This window comes from Macaca nemestrina, chromosome 4 (genome assembly GCF_043159975.1).
Source record: "Macaca nemestrina isolate mMacNem1 chromosome 4, mMacNem.hap1, whole genome shotgun sequence".
Taxonomy (NCBI): Eukaryota; Metazoa; Chordata; class Mammalia; order Primates; family Cercopithecidae; genus Macaca; species Macaca nemestrina.
Window position 1 is genome coordinate 44,372,619 of NC_092128.1, and position 22,548 is coordinate 44,395,166.

Genomic DNA, 22,548 nt, shown 5'->3' on the forward strand with positions numbered 1-22,548 from the left:
ATATAAATCTTCCTCCTCACTAATTTCTGAGCCTCATTTCCTTCCTTCCTACTCCCTTCTCCAAGACGAACGTCTATAAAAGCCAAAATGGTCCTTAAATTAATATAAAACATACTCATTTTTACAGTTTTTGTTTGAAACCTGGAAATTTCCTTCAATAGTGTTTTTATTGTTGTTGTTTATTTTCCCCTAAGTTGGACACTTCCTTCTTTTTTTCTAATTTATTTTGTTTAGTTTTCAGTTAGAGACAGGTAGTGGCATTCTAGAGAGGAAAGAAATGTTCTAAGTTTCAAAGTAAGTGTAATGTGGAAGACAGTAAAGGGTCAATAGTATGAAGTTATTTAAACTAAAGAAATAAGTTTTTAAAATAAAATAAACATTTGATCCCAGAAGTAAATTCTCCTCTACCCACTCTGAAAACCTGAGAAGGAAACATGGTACTTTGGTTACTCTAAAGGGGAATATCAAAAGATTTACTCTCTGTGCTCTTCCAGGTGTGGCCTAGCAGCAATATTTACACCTACGTGTTTGCTATGTCCAATAATTCATTGTATGGCAAATTCACCTTGAACACAACTAGGGGAACTTAGTGACCAGAACGTGAGCTCCAGGAGCTCGAGAGCAGAACCTCACATGGAATCAGCATTCTGATCAGCACCCAAAAGACATGGTATTGCAGGGCATTCAAAGAGTAACATGAAAATAGACCAAAGTTTTTGTATGCAATTTTAGGAAGAAGAATATCACAAAAAATTTTTAACCAACAGTGATAAAATATTAATAAAAAAAAAATTTAGAGTCAGTTAGCTAGGAGAACAGAGACCACAGTAGCATGAATCTTTTAGCTCCACCATCTTTCCCTTGTTAGTTTCTCCATCCGCATATACTTAGAGTTGTTTGACTTTCGCTTAGTTGCTACTCAAAAAGGAACTGAATTTTGACTAAATCTCTCTGAGAATAGAGTCCAACATTTACGGGTCAATTCTTCTTTTCTGAAGAAAGACAACACTGATAGCATTATGTATACCCTAGCTTTAGCTCTGTAATTTAAAATATGAATGAAACTACTTTTAGATAAACTCTGTTGATTTACGGATTTGTAGCAGAATTATCTGGGACAATTTAACGAAGAATATATTATGATAGTCATATCCCAAAATCACTCAAAGTTTTTTCTAAAAATACTTACTTCTGATGAGTTCACCATCTGAAGGATTTCCCCAAATGGACTGGTCTTGCATCTCTCCATGTGTGAAGTGGCTGTTGGTAGCTTGAGTTATATCTTGCTCAGTATTGTCTTTATCACATTTTCCTGAATTAAAAAAGATACATTTAATATAATTGAATTTATATATTTTACTCTTTTTTTAGTATATACATTTTTCTAAATGCTTCCAAGTCTGCCATAATGTAAGGATATAGAACAGGTCTACCTCTATTGACTGCTGTCTATGTTATTGACTCAGTAACAGGTATTTACTGAGCACCTACTATCAGCCTGACATTAAAGAACCAGAGATGTTCATGGTAAAAATAATCTGTTAAGTTTACAGTAAACAAGTAATTTTAATACAGCAAGTGATGTGCCATGATAGAGAAATGTGGGAACGTTACAGGAAGGATGAAAGTGAGTGAGTCCATGCATGTAGAGGGTTGAGCAGCGGGGAAAGGAGTGAAAGAGAAGAAGCTCTGATGAGTGGTAGAGATGAAAGTCAGCCCGCAGCTGAATGAGGAGAGACTGAGTAGTGAGGAGGTATAGAAAGCAACTATAGCATTCTCTCTGTAGAAAGTGAAGAAAAAGTCAAGGACTGTGTAATGCATCCTCCGAGAAGGGGGTGTTTAGGAGGAGAGAATCGCAGGTGGGTTTATGGGTTCTCAGGGAGAAAACCAACATGTATGGAAACGTAAAGTCTTTGGGAAGCATAAGTCAAGCCAAAAGCAAACTGGCAATAAGGTAAAATGCATGCTATGAGAGGTCCAGATCACCAAAGAGGTTCAAAGGAAGCAAAAATACTCATCAGGATTCAGAGATCAAGAAAAGCACTGAGAAAAGGGTACATGTTGGATGGTCATTAAAAGATTATTTGGATTTCCAAAAGTCCAGATGAGAGAAAGGTGGAAGAACAGCACAGGCAAACTCCAAAAGCAGACATTGGGGCAAAGGTTCCAACTCTGGACTGTGAAGGACTATGAGTAGAAAATTAGGAGAGAAGACTGTGAAGGTTTGATTAGAGACATTGTGTGAATATTATAATGCTAAGGTGAGAAATGTGGATGAAATTCAAAAGCAAGAAAAATAAGTCAAACTAGCCACTGAAGCTTTATGAAATGCCTTATCAGAGCCACGCCTTAGGAAGATTAACAAACTTGTGCACACTTGTGATTCTCAGTTCTGGATGCACTTTAATTCACTTGGAGAGTTTTTTGTTCTGTTTTTTGTTTGTTTGTTTGTTTGTTTGTTTGTTTGTTTTGTTTTGAGACAGAGTCTCGGTCTGTCGCCCAGGCTGGAGTGCAGTGGCACGATCTCCGCTCACTGCAAGCTCCGCCTGCCGGGTTCACGCCATTCTCCTGCCTCAGCCTCGCCAGCAGCTGGGACTACAGGTGCCCGCCACCATGCCCGGCTAATTTTTTTGTATTTTTAGTAGGGACGGAGTTTCACCGTGTTAGCCAGGATGGTCTCGATCTCCTGGCCTCGTGATCTGCCCTTCTCGGCCTCCCAAAGTGCTGGGATTACAGATGTGAGCCACTGCGCCAGGCCGCTTAACATGTTCCTGGGTACCAGAATCAAAGATTCTATTTCAACTGAGGGAGAAGAGGTTGAACTCAGATGATTCCATTGGAGTATGGATCCATCTAAGAGGGAGAATACAGTAAGGGAAACTAAAGGAGAGACTTCGCAAAGCCCATATTGAAGTTGATAAGAGTATAATTAACTGGATAACAAGATGGAATAGGGAGTAAATGTGAGAAACTAACTAGAGGTTTGTAGAGATAATCAAGGAAGGTGGGGCTGGATATGACCAAGTTCTCAGTCTGGATTTGACTGGGAAAGCCTAAAAATCAGAAAACCAATTTATGCTTTCAGTAATATATATTTTTGCATAGTAGATGTTTAAGCATTTTGCTAGTTGATGAGGACACAATGAATTATGAAATGCTGCCCAGGCCTTCTTGGAGTTTACAGTCTAGTGGATGAATTAAGTATTGGACATTTGAATTTGCAAGTCAGAAAAAAGGTTATAGCTAGAAATAGTCATCTTTCTAAACTTGATTTCCAAAGCCATTCAAATTAATGACTCACTAAAAGAGCGAATATATTAAGAAATATCAAGAAGAGTACCAAGTACCAAGAAGAGTCCGTACAATTAGGAAGGAGTTAGAGAAGTAAGAAAAACTGCATGATGTTAAGCCATGGAAGCAAAGAAAGGAAAGAGATTCAAACAGAAGTTGTTAGTCAACCGTGTTAACATTTCCAGTGGAAGGAAAAAATTTCTGCACATGCAAAAATTTTTCATGTACCATGGGGATTTCACAACAATTAAAAAGTTCTGCCATGAAACAAATTTCAACACATAAAAATAGATGGACACCCACTTGGGACCAAGTCCAGAGGCTAAGGTCTCTGAAGCAAATGGGGTCTTAAATTCCAAGGATTTTTATAAACAAAACCATATTCAAATAGCAGTAAAATATAAATTGAAAATATACTAAACCAATATGTTCTAGATTTATGTAACATTTACTCAGCATTATCATAGAGAAATGTAATCTTCATGAGATATGTTAGTTTCAATTAAAATCTTTACTTTTTTAAACAACTCCAGAAATCTTTCCACTGCTACAGTCAACTCAAGGACATTCTGAGATTATCAATAAAAGAGATTTTTCATAGAAACTCACTAGTAGGCCGGGCGCGGTGGCTCAAGCCTGTAATCCCAGCACTTTGGGAGGCCGAGACGGGCGGATCACGAGGTCGGGAGATCGAGACCATCCTGGCTAACACGGTGAAACCCCGTCTCTACTAAAAAAAAAAAAAAAATACAAAAAACTAGCCGGGCGAGGTGGTGGGCGCCTGTAGTCCCAGCTACTCGGGAGGCTGAGGCAGAAGAATGGCGTGAACCCGGGAGGCGGAGCTTGCAGTGAGCTGAGATCCGGCCACTGCACTCCAGCCTGGGCGACAGAGCGAGACTCCGTCTCAAAAAAAAAAAAAAGAAACTCACTAGTAGACATGAACTAGCTCATCGGCAGAGTCCTACATACTTGCTGCCATTGTTATGTAGCTGACTGCCGCCAGGTGTCATGCTAGTAGGCTTGATTCAATTAGTAACTTTAATTGAAGCTGAATGAAATTAATTATATAATTTTGAGCTGTTCAAGTTTAATTCCATTAAAATTAATTCATGAAACCAAGGCATTATGAAGCATTGCTGACTAAAAGAAAATAGGTATGAATAAAGCCTCTAGACACACTTAACTCATATTTGAATCATGTCCAATATTCGAGTGCTAAACACAGACCCTCTCAATTCTCCATTGAATAAGTGAAAATGCCATGTGGTCCATATACACATAGATGTGCAACTATATAACCCACTCTAGGTAAAAAATAAAGTTCTTCCTGCTCTGAACTGTTATTAATGGACAATTTATCACATTTTTTTAAAAGTTTCCTTATCTGTGAAATTCTAGAATTAGGTGATTCCCAGTGTCCATCTCAGGTCAAAAAAGAAAAAAACTATCATTCTCTGTCTGATTATATTCAATAAATAGTAAATAATATGCAGTTACTATTAATTCACTATTCTCAGTCTATTCAACTTTACTTCTCTTGAAAACTAAATGTCTTGGCTCAAAAGCTGGTCTCAGGGTTTTGCTGTGATCTGCAGCACCCAGCCCAAAGCAAGATTCAGAAAAGGTTCCCAACAAAAATAATTGAAATTGACTGTTGCCAAATGTCCACTTGTACAAATTAAACTTCTATGACCACTTGACTGTTCTGTGACTTTCAAATGTATGCATGTCATTTTATTAATATATTCTTACTATTTACTCATTTCAGTGAGCTACCCATATGGCAGTCTCATAAATGGTGGGCAGTTACATATAACACTGAAGAAATGCTCTGAAGAGAGATCAGGATTTATTGATAGATAATTGTAAGATGGCGACCATGATATCCAAACATGAAACCAACCTTACTAAAGCTTTCAATTGGTTGAGTCAGCCACTACTCATTACAATAACAAAATGGAAGTTTCTAGTAACCAATTTCTATTATCAGAGTAGATTTTTTGTGTTATTTCTGAAATGAGAAACAGAGAACTCAGCCCTGGTTTAATAAATTTCACTCTGTATAATGGAGGTTTGTAGTTGCAACTCAACTAGTAGGTAGGCCTGAAAGATAACCCATAGGTAGTCAGGTGATTTTGGTCACGTATGAAATCAGTCTGTACTTTCTACAAGATTTCTATTTACATGTCCAACAGGCATACATCTCCCCCACCCAAAGCAATTTTCTCTTAAAAGGGGGCCTTCATTATCTCAACAATGCTGTCCTTCTAAGCCAATGGTCCTTTACTTTGGCTTGGGATTAGAACCGCTGTACAGTTCTTGAAACATAAACATGCACAGGCCCAAGCTAAGAGATTTCAACTCAGGTGTGTGTGGGGCTGGGGGAGTGATGTCATCATGATATATGGCCCGGCTTGAGGGGCACTATTCTAAGTGAACTCTTATCTTGTACTACACAACTATTTATATCAAGAAAAAAAACTTAGGTATATCAAATATTGAGATACAGACTTTGATACTCATCCCCTTGTCACAGTATTCTAAGTACTAGAAAATAGATTTGTATCTAATCATTGAATTAATATAGAGGTATTTATTTCTGTCTCCATGTAAGGATAACTATTAAGAATACAAAATCTGGCTGGGCATGGTGGCTCACGCCTATAATCCCAGCATTTTGGGAGGCTGAGAAGGGTGGATCACCTGAGGTCAGGAGTTCGAGACTAGCCTGACCAACACGGTAAAACCCCGTCTCCACTAAATACAAAAAATTAGCTGGGCACGGTGGCGCATTCCTGTAATCTCAGCTACTTGGGGGCTGAGGCAGGAGAATCGCTTGAATCCTAGAAGACAGAGGTTGCAGTGAGCCAAGATCATGCCACTGCACTCCAGCCTGGGCAACAAGACTGAAATCCCATCTCAAAAAATAAAAAAGAATGCAAAATCTGAATTATATATCATGCTAATCAATTCTACTAATAATGGGATAAAAGAAATACGTTTTAGATTTCAAAATAAAAATTGAAGATGCATTAAAAATAGTACTAGATCAAAGGATAGTTGAACACCACTGGCATCTACTTCCAAAGGCTAGCTCCTGAGCATCCTAGTATGTCTACTCTGGACAAACAAGTGACGAAGAACTACTTTTCTCTGGATGAAGAAAAAGGCTAGTTCCCTGGCAACAAATCTTCTCACTGGGGAGACCAAACACACACACATAAACAATCAAGCAACTGCAAAACAGAAGGTAGTGACAACTGCTCCAACATAATTCTGGCTCAAAGGCTGACCAGCTGTGTGACTGGGACTCATTGTCTTCATCCTCTTCATCAGGAAATTAGAGCATTGAACTGGATGAACGCAGAGGCCTTTCTGGCTCTAAAATTCTGCAAATCTGATTCTGCACAAGAACTAAACAATAGAGCCAAAAGCTCATACACACGCAGAAGAGTGTTTAAAATGGAGTCGAGGAAATCATAGAAAAGCCATTGTAGGGCATTGGATTTGAATTAATTCTCAAAGAAAGTGACGAACATGAATTGAGTGAGAGTAAATGGAAAAAGTAAGGGTTCCAAATGATCAATTTAAATACAATATGTCCTACTCAGAAATGACTGTCTATCTTACAGAATCAATACCCTTTATCTTCCTGTTTCTAAAGAAGGGCATGAATGGTAAGAAACAATCTTCTCCAATCTCAATTCTTCCTGTTGAAGGAGAATGAAAAATATTCAGGTAAATAGAATTTCTGTTTAATTTAAAATTCTATAACATTTTACTTAGTTGGCATTATCTAAATTTAAAACCTGGTAGTTTTACTTGTCTACAACAGTTGGAGGATAAAATAATAAGATGGTAATTAGCAAAAGAGAAAAATATAAGAACATTAATAATAAATTAGAAAATAACATATAAAATATGATATATGCCACATAACAGCCACTCAACTAATATGTGTTTGTTACATAAGTTTCAAAAAAAAAGTTTTCTTTGTTTGAAAGAATAATCAGTGTTTGGAATTATAGTACTAATGGTTTTCAAAGGACTTAAATACATAATATTTATTTGATCTTCAGAACCATCAACAGTGTAATAAAGAGAAAAACTTAGCCCAGTTTTACTGATAAGAAAACAGAATCTCAGAGATAGATATACAGTTGGAAACAGGAGGATAAAATCCAGAGTTGGAAAAGATCTGCAGCTCAGCTAGTTTCATACCCCACTCAGTGTAGAAAAGTCTACCGTAATATTCAGCCCTTCTCCAAAATTTCAATCATTGCTACTTCACAAGGGGACACCTTGTATTCTTGGTCAGATTGGTGCATTAACAAGTTATTCTTTTTTTTTTTAACATAAATCTGCTATTAAGTCATTTATAACTATTCTTAGTTCTGCCCTTTGTAGGTAGAAATAGTAAGCTTTACCTTTTCTATAAGACAATTGTTCAAACTATTGAAGAGGGATATTTCTCCAACAATTTATAATCAAGCAATAATATTATCTCCATAACTGAATGCTTTTAACAAATAATATTATAGTAACAGAAGAACCTGAGAATGTTGCTTCAAATTTCTGTACATGCCACAGTTTTCAAAAAAATGGGGGCAATATTGCCATTTAAAAGTCCAAATACTTGAAGTCTTCCTGATGAATAAAAGGATTCTCATTAGTGTCTCTGGGACAGAAGGACTCTCTCCTAATTTTACGCTGCACTAGAGAAGCGACTAAAAGCAAAGGATCTAAAATCAGGGTGCCTGCGTCCACCACTAATGATGTGGATCTTGGACAAGTTAATCTTTGCCAGTTTCTTCATCTTTAAATGGGAATAAAAACAGTCTCTACCTCGTAAGGTGGATGTGGAAATAAATGAAATCAAGCCAGGAAAGCACAGTGTCTGATATAGAATAAGAGCTCATTCACACTGGCTATTGTTATTACATTAAGTGTTATTGCAATAAGCACCTTTTTAAAACATGCTATAAATAAATCATAAGGAGGCTGGTAAGGGCAGTATCCATTCAGTAATCTCTATATGAAAAACCAGACAATAAGTATGTTTCCAGACTGAATACAAGGAAAAGTATTGTTTCCTTTGAGTAGCTGTATGTTATTTTTTTCCTTATAGACAATGAAAAGTATATCCTCCAAAAGTTTTCTTTTGAACGCACATCTATATACACAATTGAATAACTGTGTTTGACCCCACAGCCTATACCTATACATTCTGATTTCCCCAGGCTTGGGTATCCTAGTCTACTTATATTTACCGTTATTCTGTTTTAATCCTTTTTAAAAAGTATTCCTATAAGCCACCTCAAATATTCTACTGAACCAGGCAGAAGTGTGTGTAAACTCACAAACCAAAAAAAAAAAAAAAACAAAAAAGAAAAATACATTTTCTACTTGTTACTCATACTTTATTTGCTTACTTCAAGAAAGACTAATATAAATTATGTTCCTTGGCAGGAATTTTTATAAAACCTCATAAAACTTAATCAGTGTAAAATATACTTCTATTCTTATAAAAAGGAGTATAACTAGCTCTCTTTGTGTTTAAATTTTGAGACTTTTGCATGTGAGCTCTCATACACTTCCATTAAATATTTGATGATAATCTATGACAGAGCATTTGTAATCTGCATATTATATATATTGTTATTGTTGATATGCAATTTATATTCATACCTCCCTTATCTATAACAAACTTGCTTTAAACAATTTCATATTTACTCTTCCATTAAAACACCAGCATTATTACAGATGATCGATATGTATTCTAGTTTATGAAATTTCAAGTAATCTGAGACTAAAATCTCTGGGAAAAGTAACCAAAAAAAAAACTAGGTCTGTATTTTCCCCGTAGTTCAGAATAATGTGGAAATTCTGCAAATGTTTCCCAACTGTAACCTTTAAAAAACCAAAGATAAGGCAGCTTTCAGGAAGACCTGAGGCTCTGGAATTTTACTTCTTCACTGATCCAAAAAAAAAAAAAAAAAAAAAAAACCCTCAAGCTTAATGACCTTTAAGGAACATTGCAAAACCAACCTGCTTTGCCTAACATTCTAAAATGGATTAAAATCGCATTGTCCAAAAATACACGTTAAGATAACCAAAGCATTTAAACAGATGAGTGAATGAACATATGCATAAATTTCAAGATTTTGCAAACACAAGGAAGTTATATAATCATACACTATAACTGTTTGTTGAGTAAGTCAAATGCTTAAATCAATGTAATTTAATTAATTCATTGCTATCAGTATTTTGAAAAATAATAAGACTTCTGAGCAAGATCTAAAATATATTCCTTTGAAGGGCTTCTTATGTATTTAGAAGCATATGGTATGTTTAGACCCAAAAGAATGGCGGGCAAATTATACTGACTCAATCACTTTATAGGTTTGGGGTAGGTAAAAGGAATGGAATATGCACAAACAAAATTGGAAAACAAATTACAAAATTATATGAAAATCCAATTGAGTATAAATATGCAAAGAAATAGGTACAAAGTGCAGCAATCTTTTAACATACATCTCAATAAATCAGGGCTCTAAATTCATGAAGGGAGAAGGAAGAATTGTGCGCTTTCCACTTAAGAAAATAAGCGCTTGGGACTGCGCGCGTTGACTCACGCCTGTAATCCCAGCACTTTAGGAGGCCGAGGCGGGTGGATCACGAGGTCAGGAAAACGAAACCATCCCTGGCTAACATGGTGAAACCCCGTTTCTACTAAAAATACAAAAAAAATAGCCGGGCGTGGTTGCGGGCGCCTGTAGTTCCAGCTACTTGAGAGGCTGAGGCCGGAGAATGGTGTGAACCCGGGAGGCGGAGCTTGCAGTGAGTGGAGATCGCGCCACTGCACTCCAGCCTGGGCGACAGAGGGAGACTCCCTCTGAGAAAAAAAAAAAAAGAAAGAAAAGAAAAGAATCCCTTGGATAACAGCAATCTGATATGAGGACCCAGGACACATCTCAGTCATCTTAGTCTCTTGCACCTTTTACATCTAAACCTACTTTTCCTTACCCTAAGAATAAATTTTTAGGATGATTGACCTTGAGGCACAGCAAACTCCTTCCTTCTTACATACGGGTTCAGTTATGTTTATTCAGCCAAACAATATGCTCATACTAAAGCCAAACATTGACGGGCTTATGAAATCTGGAGTTAAATGGGCTCTCAGAGGCCCCTCTGACAACCTGATAAAATAAATTCAGATGAAAACATTCGACATTCAACATTCTCAAGAATAGGCCAAGGACTGTAGGTATGAATACTTACAGGGATAGAGAAATGGCCTCAGGAAATAGCTTACTCCACTTCTGGTGTTTAAATTATTCGGACCTTCCTCACATTTGGCTAAAATCTACTTCCCTAAAATTTTCACTGATTCATCGTATTTTGCTTTTTGCAAAATCAAACAAAGTAAAAAAATCAAAGTCTAATCTTCTCTCCATTTGACAGTGCCATATTAGAAAGTATCTTATGTTCCTCTGTTTTCTCTGTGCTAAATATGCCCAGTTCATTCAATGGTTTTTCAGAGGCATCACATTCTAATCACTCTTATAGGCACAATAGCCTTCTTAATCTTGTCTAGAAAACTATCATGAAAGAGGTTGTCTGATTGCCAAAATCCAGAGACACCATATCTATAGCAGGTCCCTTAATTGGCAGTCTATTAACTCCATTATAAAAAGGAATGGAGGCTGGGCACAGTGGCTCACGCTTGTAATCCCAGCACTTTGGGAGGCCGAGGTGGGAGGATCACAAGGTCAGGAGTTCAAGACCAGCCTGACTAACATGGTGAAACACTGTCTCTACTGAAAATACAAAAATTAGCTGGGCACAGTGGTGCACGCCTGTAATCCCAGCTACTCAAGAGGCTGAGGAAAGAGAATTGCTTGAACCTGGGAGGCGGAGGTTGCAGTGAGCCAAGATCACGCCATTGCACTCCAGCCTGGGTGACAGAGTGACACTGCATCTCAAAAGAAAAAAGAAGGAATGGAAGATTCACACCCATCTTTAGTCTTTCAGCATGGTAACTTGCATATGCACCACAGTTTAAAAACTTTTCTGTTACCTCTCAGTTACACAGAGTTATTTTATCAAGAACACTTTTAGTCTCAAGCTCTCTAGTTAAGCAATGAACCCTTACTTGGCACTATTACAAGAATGAAGGCTAGTGGAAATCAAAAGTGAATCAAAGGGGGTTGTTTAATCTGTAAGAGCATTTCAGAGTTATGATTTGAGTCTGATCTTGAAATAAATAGAGGACAGGGAAGAGTTTTTCTAATAGTGGTGAAGGCACAAATAAGATAATTGTAAGTGAATTTGAAGTATATTGAAATTAATTTCTGGGACTTCAGAATGGTAGATATAGAATTGAAATCAGAAGGTGTGTCCTCTGTCAATTTTCATAAAGGCCCAAATTGGGAACTTCTTATAAACTTCACTAACTCAGCCTCTCAATTTCTGGGCCCTCCCCATCCTTCCTGTGGAGGAATTAGTTCTTTAGATTATCCTCTAAGACCACAACCTATATTCTTCTGGCTCTACCGTCTTTGCAGTCTCATCAGCTTCTACAGTTTCAGTAAATTTCAGGAAGATAACTTGTAGATCCATTATCCTAGCCCTGACACCTATCCTGAGCTACAGATTTGAAGTTTTAACTCTACATAAATATATCTTTAGCAACTCAGACTCAAAATTTCCCAAAATTCATCAACACTTTTCTTCTCTTCCTGCCTGTTTCCATAACTGTTGCCTGTGTCTTAGTTAATAGTAGTCACAGAATCTCCTTCAACTCTTTATTTTCTTTTTATGTCGTCTATTCCAAAATAATCAATTACCAGATCCTGCTAGTAATAACTCCCCAATTTCTCGCAAATCTATACTTTCTTTTCCACACCCACTACCAGTGCCTCAGTCTCTTTACCCTCCAATCAAAAATACTTTCCTAACACCAAGATTAAATATGTTACTCCTTAGCTGATGTACAAATTATATCCATTTTGCATATTGATGAAAAACTGATATAGTTATTTGAACACTGTATATATTTTATGTTGTAAACTCCCATACTTTCTCATGCCTAATAATTTTCTCTTGTATCCCCATGAGAAATAAATAGTACAACCCGTCAGATTTTATGTATTGCTTGGATAATGAAAGAAATAAGAACTATTTTTATAGAGACCCAAAAGCAGTGTCTACGTTTACAAACACCAGAAAGATCAGGCTGATTCGCCATGAAAAAGAGTAGGAGGACAATGCCTCGGAGTGGCAAAAGTAAAGAGAGGAAGCTGGTTCCTTCATACTCTGCCACCTAGTTTCAGAGAGCCTGTCACCCGCTCGACCACAAGGTACCTTAGTTTCAAGGCTCAACCCAGCATAATTCTCACCAAAAAACCCTACAAACTGTGTATTCTTTAACTATGGTCACTAGCAGTCCAAATTAGACACAACTGATTCCTTCTCGCCATCCTGAAATCCTCTCTCAAACTCTAAATTTACCTGCTCCGAGATGATACCAGTAGTTGGCATCTGGCCATAAATTAATCTGTCACATGGCTGTTATTCTAATCTTGAATCGATATTTCAGTAAGAGGTTGCAATTTAATTTAGTACACATTTGTGTCTCATCCTCTCTCATCCTGTTGAGAAATTCCTTGTGGACAAAACTATACATTCTTAATTTTCACAGGACCTTGTAGGCACACCGAAAAGTATTTGTGGGCAGGGTTTTCCCATTCAAATCTCTCAATAGTAAAATATATGTGCTAGCATAAAAATTAATTTCAGACTTTGTTCCTGAAACTAATTGGGCATAAAAGCACGTGCATATGAATCATCTCACTTGAGATCATGTGGGTGTGAATCTGAAAACAGAAGTAGACTGTAAGTAAAAACCACAAACGAAATTAAATTCATGTTAAAATAACTCTTCTCATAGTTTCTACTTAGCAAACCCTAAGTGATTAGAAGAAGAATCTATAAAATATAACTAGACTTCAAAAACTTAAGGTTAAAAAGCTTTCCTCCTACAGGACATGTAGGCTAATGTAAAAAGAAGATATTAAAAGTTTAAGTAACTTCAGTAAAGTTACTGGAAAGACAAAGAGAGAGGGAGAGGGAGGAGGAAAAGGGGAGGGAGGGAGAGAGATCAAGTATCCAAAACACTGGTGCATACACATAGCACTGTTTAAGACAGAAGGGCTGCAGCATCTTTCTTTGATCTACTCTAATGAATCACTGTAGTTAAACTGTCCAAAATCTAGAATCTAGTCAGTACATAATATATTCTCTTAATAAAAACCGAATACTTTGAGAAGTAGAAACATAGAAATCACTTGATTTATCCTCTGCCTTTGTACAAGAGAATACTTACATTGTCTCAGAAAGATAATCTGGTTGAATTTTTTTTACCTGTTTCATGTGTTGTTGTTCTAAATAACTTTGTATTTGCAAATGGCCTAACTTTTAGATTGTGTCAATTGAAGTTTCCTTGTTATCCCCAAACCTTTTATTATTATAGAAATATAATCCAGTAAAATAATCGTACACTGTTATTAGGTCTTCTTTCCATGAAATCATCTCAACAAGATCCAGGAAACGAGGTTCAAAGAAACAGGAAAAGCCTTTACACACCCAAAAATTCCACAGCTTCCCTCATAGCCCTGTAAAGGTCACTCAATCATATATATTAAATCCTTGTATGTGAACTGACCAAACAAAGCAACAGCCATAATTTTTTATCGCCAGAAGTCTTAGTCTGTCAATCGCATTTCTGGTCTCTGGATTATCTTCCCAGCCTGGAATACAAGACGAGTTAACATAAACACACTCTTCCCACACATGCGTGATACACATCCCTTGTCGTCCTCTCATCACTCCCACCCTGCCAACCTCTAACCCTGTGCTAACTGCAAAATCCATTCTATCTGTTTCCCTTCCCAAGCTCCTGCATGCTCCTTGGCTGAGAAAGACAATCAACCATGCTGATCACTTCCACTAAGAATTCATGCCATTCAGTCCTAGTTAATCTCTTTGTGTTACCCAGCAGGCACTTTATTTGCCGCAGATTGACTACCTCTTTAATTCTTCCCTCTTCCAAATCTTTTCCAGACATCTCAAATTTCTTGATTCATCATAACCTCCTTTGCTCTCAGAAATTGTTACCATTTACTTTGCCAGGATATAGGCCCTCAATATTTATTTTCATATCAAATTTTGTCTAGATTATCACCTATCCTTTTCTCCCACCTCCATCTCAAAGAGGAACATTCCCAACTTTCCAAACACTGGTCTCTTCATCCCATTCCTTCCCAGAATTTTTATCTTTCCCTTACAAATACCTACTGCACCACTTCCTCCTTCCTCCATCTCCTTTCTTCTTCAATTTCCCTCTATCTTCTGGCTTTCTTCTCATTAGTGCACAGTGAGTGTACTCAATCCACCCATCCAAGCAAGAGAAGTCTTCCATGCACCCTGTTTCTCCTTAAACAAACCAAAACTCTTTTCATCTTTTGTATCCACCAAATATCCAATGCTCCTGTGACTAAGAAGGCTCAACAGCTCTTCCTAGGCTTCCACTCAGGCTCCAAAGCAAACTTATGAATTACCTTAAATTTCTACTTTTCCACCATCTCCCATATAAAATATTTTGCCCAACCACCGGCCAGGAACTGTGGCTCACGCCTGTAATTCAGCACTTTGGGAGGCTGGGGCAGGAGGATCACAAGGTCAGGAGTTTGAGACCAACCTGGCCAATATAGTGAAACCCATCTCTACTAAAAAATACAAATTAGCCAGGTGTGGTGGCACACACCTGTAGTCCCAGCTACCCAGGAGGCCGAGGCAGAAGAATTGTTTGAACCTGGGAGATGGAGGTTGCAGTGAGCCGAGATCACGCCACTACACTCCAGCCTGGGCGACAGGGTAAGACTCCATCTCAAGATAGATAGATAGATAGATAGATAGATAGATAGATAGATAGATAGATAGACAGACAGACAGATAGATAGATAGATAGACAGACAGACAGACATCTATATCTATATCTTTTACCCAATCATATCAATTCATCAGAATGTGGACACTGTGCTTGGTCTCAGGAGTTTCAAAGATGAGTAAGTAAAAATCTATTCCCTCAGGGATTCTCACAGCTAAGTAAAGCTCTATCCTACTTTTGCTATTGTTCTTAAATCAATTTCCTCAATTTTACTCCTGCTAATGCTGCCGTAAGTACTCTAATCTTTTGTCAGCCTATTATAATCACTGCCTCCACTCTTGCTTCTTCCCCCAAAACCATTCTATGAACTGTCACCAGAACAGTTTTCCTAAAAACACCAGTGGGTCCTGTCCTTTTCTTCTTAAGAAAAATCAGTGGTCACCAACTCCTACAGAAGACATATGCAAGCTCCTCAGCAAGAGAATCAGGGCCCTCCTGAACTGACTTTAGCCTACCTTGTTCTGTGCCCCTTCATACAGCCCATACAATGGTCTTGGTGAAGTACCCAATATTCTGTAATCATCTCCCCCAAGCCTTCTTTGCTACCAGGTATCTCCACAGAGCTGAGTCCTACAACCATGCTATGCTTCCTGGTCCAACTCAAATCAAAACTTTTCTTGAGGCTTTTCCGAATCCCCTACTAGAGACATTTTCTCTTACCCATGTTCTGCCGTCACACTTTCTTTCTGCCTCTACTATGGCACTGATTTCCTTAATATGCCAGCCACAGGCTCAGCATGTACCATGCTATTCCTTAGAACTTTTTTTTTTTTCACAGTTCTCAACTAAAACAGGTCAACCTCTCCAAATGCTTTCTTAAATTTACAGATATATCTTCTTTAACCACTTCCTTCCTCCCTTTTTAGTTTTTTTCCCAGTTACATCCTTCTCTTACTCATTTAGTTCTTTTTTTAACAAAGGGAAAATGAATATGCCCAGCTGATAAGCCCTCCACTTGTATAACTAAAATCATAAAATGTACATTAGGTCCTTTAGACATAAAAAATTAGAAGTATAAGTTAAAAGACTCATTTTCTAAATTGAAAATGTTCCCAAATCCTCTTTCAAATCTACATGTCTTTCTATATTCTTCTGATTAAGCCTGTCCTTCCTCAAGCAACTGTATTCAAAAAGTGTTTTAAACCAATTTCTATTCAGTTTAATTTTATTCTTGGTTATTTGTATTTGCTGCCAGTTTTATAATAGTATGTTTTCTGTGAGTTATTATAGGCACACACAATTTAATAAAACTTAATTCTAACAATCTTATGACCTTTATTAGGGAACTAAATATAATTTATCACTCTGTTTCTATGAGAAAGTAGAATCCAGGTTCCAAAAGTCCAATTTACAATGGAACACAACTCATGCGAAAACTGGAGACTTCTTTCCTTGTTTTGCCATATGTTGGAGTCCCCAAAGTATAGGATAGCAAGAATATCTGCTGAGATAGTAAAATAAATATTAAAATTCTATGTATTTAGTCTGTTATCCTTTTTAAATTTTACTTTTGCATTTCTTTTATAATGTTCAAAATGTATTTGTATTATACTGCATATAATTATGAAAATAAATAAGCTTTTTTGAGGATGACTATGCAGCAGTATTTTGAGGATGAATTGAAGCATACGATAAAAATCTTGGAGAGGATCATTAGAGAGTTTACATGGAGTGATAACAATTTAAACTTTGGAACTTGAAAAGCTGAACTTTTAAAAAGCTTTCTGAAGCCTTTCCCTCCAAAAAAAAAGAAAAGAAGAAAAAAAAAGACTTTTTAAAAGTCTTTCAATATAACACATCTTTTTAGAGATTAAAGCCTATAAAACAATGGTTCTCAACTGGAGTTAAGAAGCACCTGAAGCTTGATTAAAATGCAAATTCTTGGCTCTTACATCCAGAGATCCTAATTCTGTAAGTCTGGGATGAAGCCAAAAACGTCAGTTGCCTCAAGGATAGCAGGGTTTCTCAATCTCAACATTACTGGTGATTCTTTCTTGTAAAGGCTGTCCTATCCTATGCATTACAGAATGTTCAGAAGTGCCCCTGACCTCCACTTCCTAGATGCTAGTAGCACCCCCATTATGACCATCAAACATGCCTCCAGATATTGCCAAATGTTTCCTGAAGAACAAAATTGTCCCCAGTAGAGAACCAGGATTAGAAGCTGTTCAAAGATGACACATTCTGTGAAATGCCATCCTTAGTCAAAAGGATAAAATAATATGATAAAAATAGAAGACTACAGATATGTACAAGTATACATTATGTACATTGAAATAAACTGGCTTCCCAAAAAGAAAATCTGATTAGCCTCTATAAGCTACTGACAACTCAGCTAAGCTTCTAAGTCAAAGCTCTTCTTATGTAATTTCAACTTGATTTTCTCCCCAGCTTCTATTTTAGATTATTTTTAATTAACTTCACTGGCATTTTGCATCCTGCTAAGAGAAGTCCGCCTAATAGTCTCAGAGGACTCTCCCATGAGAGAAGAGTGCATTAAATCACACATTATCACATTAAAGTATATTCCAGCACTCAGAGTCCAACGGTCTACATCTTGGCAAATGTAATGTGGCGGGGGTTGGGGGAAAGATACAGGGATGGGAACAAGCTCAAGTGATTCATGATATCCCAAGCCTGTTGTCAATGAATCCAGCCCTATAAAAAGGTTGAACTGACTCTCTACTTCAACTGCATTTATCACAATGGCATACAATTTATGTTATAATTTGTGCTTCCACCCTGATTTCTTGCTAGTGACTGAATATAAGACCTTGGGCAAGTCACTTAAATTCTTTGGACATCCTTTCCCTTATCTAAAAAATGAGCAGGCTGGATTAAATTATTTCTAAAGACCTCTCTAGTTACAAATCTCAAACTTATGAAAGAAGCAATTAATTCAAAGGCTCTTTGGATTATAGGAGTTCTAGTAACTATTGCACCAAAGGTCAAATACCTACATTTTCAATGTTGTTTTATAACACAAATTTTAAAATACTTAATCAAAACAGGACAAATGGCAATTAGAGGGACCACATAAACAAGATCCATTCTCTCTTAAAATAAAATTAAGTATAATTCAAATGGCTTTTCACCTATCAAGACATGTATACAAGTACTTTGCATGAGAAAGTAAATCAACATTTCACAAGGTAGTCACAAATAAGAATATAGCTTTAAATTGCATGTTTACTTTCTATTTTCTGTAAGAGAGATCACAAATCAGCTGCTCAGAGGCCACATCCAGCCTACAGTGGTGGTTGTTTAGTTTGGCCCGGACAAAATTTGTGTTTAATTAGTTGCAAACCCTTAAAAATGGAGAGATAATACATACAGATCTGGATTTCCAGTATCACTTGAAATATCTGAAGATACTAACCCACATGGCAACAATTAGCTAAAACTGAGGAATGTTGTTTCCTGGTCCATGAGCTCTCCAGTTCCCTAAACTCCCCATTGCTCCATACTGTTTGACATCTATCCTGGTTCTCTCTTACAGCCTGGAGCATGTAAGCTTGTGTCCCTGCTCTGTAACTATTTTCAAAACACATGGGAAAGATTTGTAATGCTTTTTAATGCTTTCAAAACAATAGAAAAGCTTGCAGAACCACAGCAAAAAGGCAGAAATTTTAAGGAGGGGGAGTATGCGCTTAATATGGACAACCTTTCTAATTCTTAATGTTAATACTAGAATGGGCTGCACTACAGGTTTTTTTAACAAAACACCTAAAAGGATGTAGAACTGAATTTTAGACTTGATGTGGAGTTCAGATTAGAGAATCCCTAAAATTACTTTCAACTGTAATGTTCCATGCCTTTGGTTAACAGTATGGATAGCTCATCACAATATAGTACAGTAATAAATGTAGAGCTTGTAAATGTCATTATTAACCTATATATGTATATTTAACTTTGCAGAGATAGACTTGATCATATCCTTCATGCTCTGAAATAATTTTTTTTCTGTTAATTTGTATTTAAAATGCCACCTTTCTTACTGACTTTAATATAAAGAATTTAAAAATTGGGTTTCTATTAACTAAGCAGCCATATCCTACTGAAGAATTATTAAGCTATTCTTCAGAAAGGATGACAAAGAATCCAAGGACAGAAGCAAGAGGATAAAAGAACTTGAGAAAGGGCTTAAGAGTAGAGTGGCCTTCGAGCAAAGCTTCTTCACAAATGTCTTTATCAATAAAACCAACCTAACCAAGCTTCCCTTGAAGCTTTCCTCTACCCATTTGCTCCAAGAATTTCTTTCTTTAAATACACCTTATGAGATCGCCTGTTTAAAATACAGTATTTTAACAAGATTCTGCAGATTTTCTTTTTAAAAATCAACTTTGTTTAAATTACATTGATTCTCATTTAAAGAAAGTTTTCAATCAAAGTTAAACTAATAATAATTTTTAAAAATGTCTAACTATGTTGCTAAAGCTAAGGCAATTTTCAGGTAAAACCCAAGAGTTTCAGGTAGAAACCCAAGAGTTTCTACACTGATAATGTGTGTTGTACCCAACAAATGTGCTACTTCAGGCCATTCTAGATGCTCTGGTTCTTAAGGTCAGATCACATGACACAATCCAGCATTCTAATGCACAGATACAAGTACCACTGCACATTCTCCCAGATGATTTTAAAAATGCAAACTATTAAAGTTGGATATTGTAGATATTAGCTATTTCCAAATCAAATTATTTTCCTTGGGTGTTTGATGTTGATTTTTGACATAAGCCTAGTTTAACAATAGTGATTAGCAGCTCAAGTGTGAGCATAAATAGCCCATCAATGAGTCGATATGACTACTAACAGCATGCCTAATGACAGGAAAATGATTGTGCTGACAATACAATGTGGAGAACATGGGCTGCTTCTGAGAAAACATATGTTTATCATTCTAGTTCTCTGATTTTCTGCACTTCATCATTTTTATTTTCTCTGTTTAGAAAACGGAGTCACTCATTTAGAGGCAAAAATTAATGATAAATATAATTCAGTTTAACAGCCCTGGGTACCAGAACATTTTAATTTAACCACAGACATTTTCTGCTTTTACCTATTATGGCTTGAAAGTTAACTCCTTTCCCAATTTTGCTGCCTTAAAAAAGTCTCCCTAAGATTCACTACATTAGTACTAGAAGTGGGAAATAAAGCTATCAGATATGCCTAAAATCAAGGGTATATGGTAGGTTTTTGAGCACTGGAAAAATTACTTAGTTCTGATATATCAGTGACAGAATTATGTAGCTCAAAACCATCCTTAGAGTAAAATGCATTAGAAGTTTAAGAACTTTCCTCTCTGTCACCAATGGAAACCTGAAGTATATGGCCTTCAAGAGAAGAAAAGTTCAACTCGTTTAGAAGCTTGTTATGGAAGTTCCCCAGACGCAAGAGTATTTTATAGGCTGTGTGTGTTTACACTTTGGAAGAACACAAAGAAGCTAATTCATTCCTGGAAAGTGTTTCTTATAAACCTTGTTTATTTCAAAACAAACCAGTTATTGAAAACATGCATAAGCCATTCCAAAGCCATTGGTCACAGAAAACAGAACTATCAACTGGGTCGTAGAGGAGCCAACAAGAAACAGAAAGATGAAACGGAGTGAGCGCATGCTTGTTCAGAGAGCTAGGGCAGTCCTGGATCTGCTGAAGTGACCTAGAGGAGAAGCGCTTCAGAACCTACACATTGAGTCTTAGGCCCAAACATGCATATGCTTAAGAAAGAAGCAATGCTGTCATCCTGTTTCTTCGCAACCAAACGAAGGGGGAGTGGAGGGACCAACGGATCCCGCCCTCTTACCCGGTTGTTGATCTAGGGCAAGGATCCTGAAGAACTTGCCTGAGTAACGCGAACTGTGCAAAAGTTCTCAACTATGAGGCGGGAGCCCCTCCTCACAGCACTCCACCTACCCCCATCTGTACACGTGTGAGCAAACTGAAAAAGGCAACAATGACAAAGAAGCTTGCCACTGGCAAGCGCGCACTCACCCTGGGCTGTGGAGCCCAGCCGGCCGCCGCCCGCCTCGGCCGCGCGCTGCGGCCCCGCGGGCCCGGGAGCGAGGGTTTCGCCCGCGCCGGACATGGGCCGCTCCGCCAAGCCCGCGCCGCGCCGCTGCTGCCTAGCTCGCCGCCCCGCAGGGCGCCCGGAGGAAGGGCTGTGAGGTGCTGGGTGCAGGGAACTGACTGCTTCTGGCGGAAAAATATACAAAAATTTAAAAAAAAAAATGTTTTTAGAGAAGAGCACACCACCCCTGCGGGACGTTCCCTCCGCCTCCACTTCCCTCCCTCAAACTCCACCCCGGGGAAGTTTTGATTTGAAACTAGCGAGGAAAACTGTTACAACGCAAGTTGACAGCGGCGGGGTCCCGGGGTTCCGAGGTGGACCCAGCGGGGAGGGGCTGGAAAGAGAGATCGGGTTTGGGAGAAGCCTGGGGATAAGGATCAAACCCCTCCTCTTCCCGGCCCAGAGACGACCACCTACCTCCGCATCCCCCCGAGTCGCTCCAAGCCCCTTCCTCCTCCTCCTCCTCTTCCGCCTCGGAAAGTTAGCGAGGCTCCGGCAGCGGCCGCATTTTCGCCCCGGTGGCCTGACGACGGCAGCGGCCGCCCCTGCGCGTCCCTCCCGCCTCCCTCAGGCTCAGCCCAGACGCCGCAGTGGCGGCAACTGCGGCAGCGGTGGCGGCTGTGACTCCGCGCACTCCGCCCCCTCTTTCCAGCCAGCTCACTCCAGCCGGCTCCCCTGCAAGGGGGCCTTCCCCCTCTCTGCCTCTCTTTCCCCCCTTCCACTCCTACACTCCTGAAACACTTCTCCCTCTGTTGCTCCTTTTCATCACATCCGGATCGGGGAGGCCTCGAACTCTCGGCTGGTGGCCCCGAGGCTGAGGGCGGCGCGACCCGAGCTCGGCCGAGCGATCCCTAGCGCCCTGCGCTGTCTGGGTCAGGAGGCCAGAGCCGGCCTGGGCTGGCGCGGGCTCCCCACCCGGGCGCTGCGCCCTCCCGGGGCTGGGAAAGAGGAGTGAATGGGCAGGTCCCTGGCTGCCTAGACGTCCCCCTACCCCGTCCAAAAAGTCACCTCATCCCTTCTCCTTATTCCTGCCCCCAGACCGACGGAGGCTTTGGGACTATCCTGAGGAAAACCTTTAGGGGGGACAAGGAGAAACGAAAACACTATTACAGTATCGAACTTTTCTGGTGGGATAGACAAAGTGTGCGTTTGAAACCTTTACCCGTGGGTTGAACGTTTACTC

General features: G+C 38.6%; 1 protein-coding gene across 1 annotated transcript in view; it reads right to left on the reverse strand.

Moving 5' to 3' along the window:
* Window positions 1–22,262, reverse strand: part of LOC105475788 (MyoD family inhibitor domain containing) — a 91,304-nt gene extending 69,042 nt beyond the window's left edge. Inside the window, exons 1-3 of the mRNA XM_011731284.3 lie at window positions 21,783–22,262; window positions 21,290–21,490; window positions 1,190–1,312 (exon numbers count right to left, since the gene is read on the reverse strand). Coding sequence (XP_011729586.1) covers window positions 1,190–1,312; window positions 21,290–21,383 — 217 coding nt within the window. The 5' untranslated portion in view covers window positions 21,384–21,490; window positions 21,783–22,262. The remainder of the gene's footprint in view (window positions 1–1,189; window positions 1,313–21,289; window positions 21,491–21,782) is intronic.
* Between the last annotated feature and the right edge of the window lie 286 nt (window positions 22,263–22,548).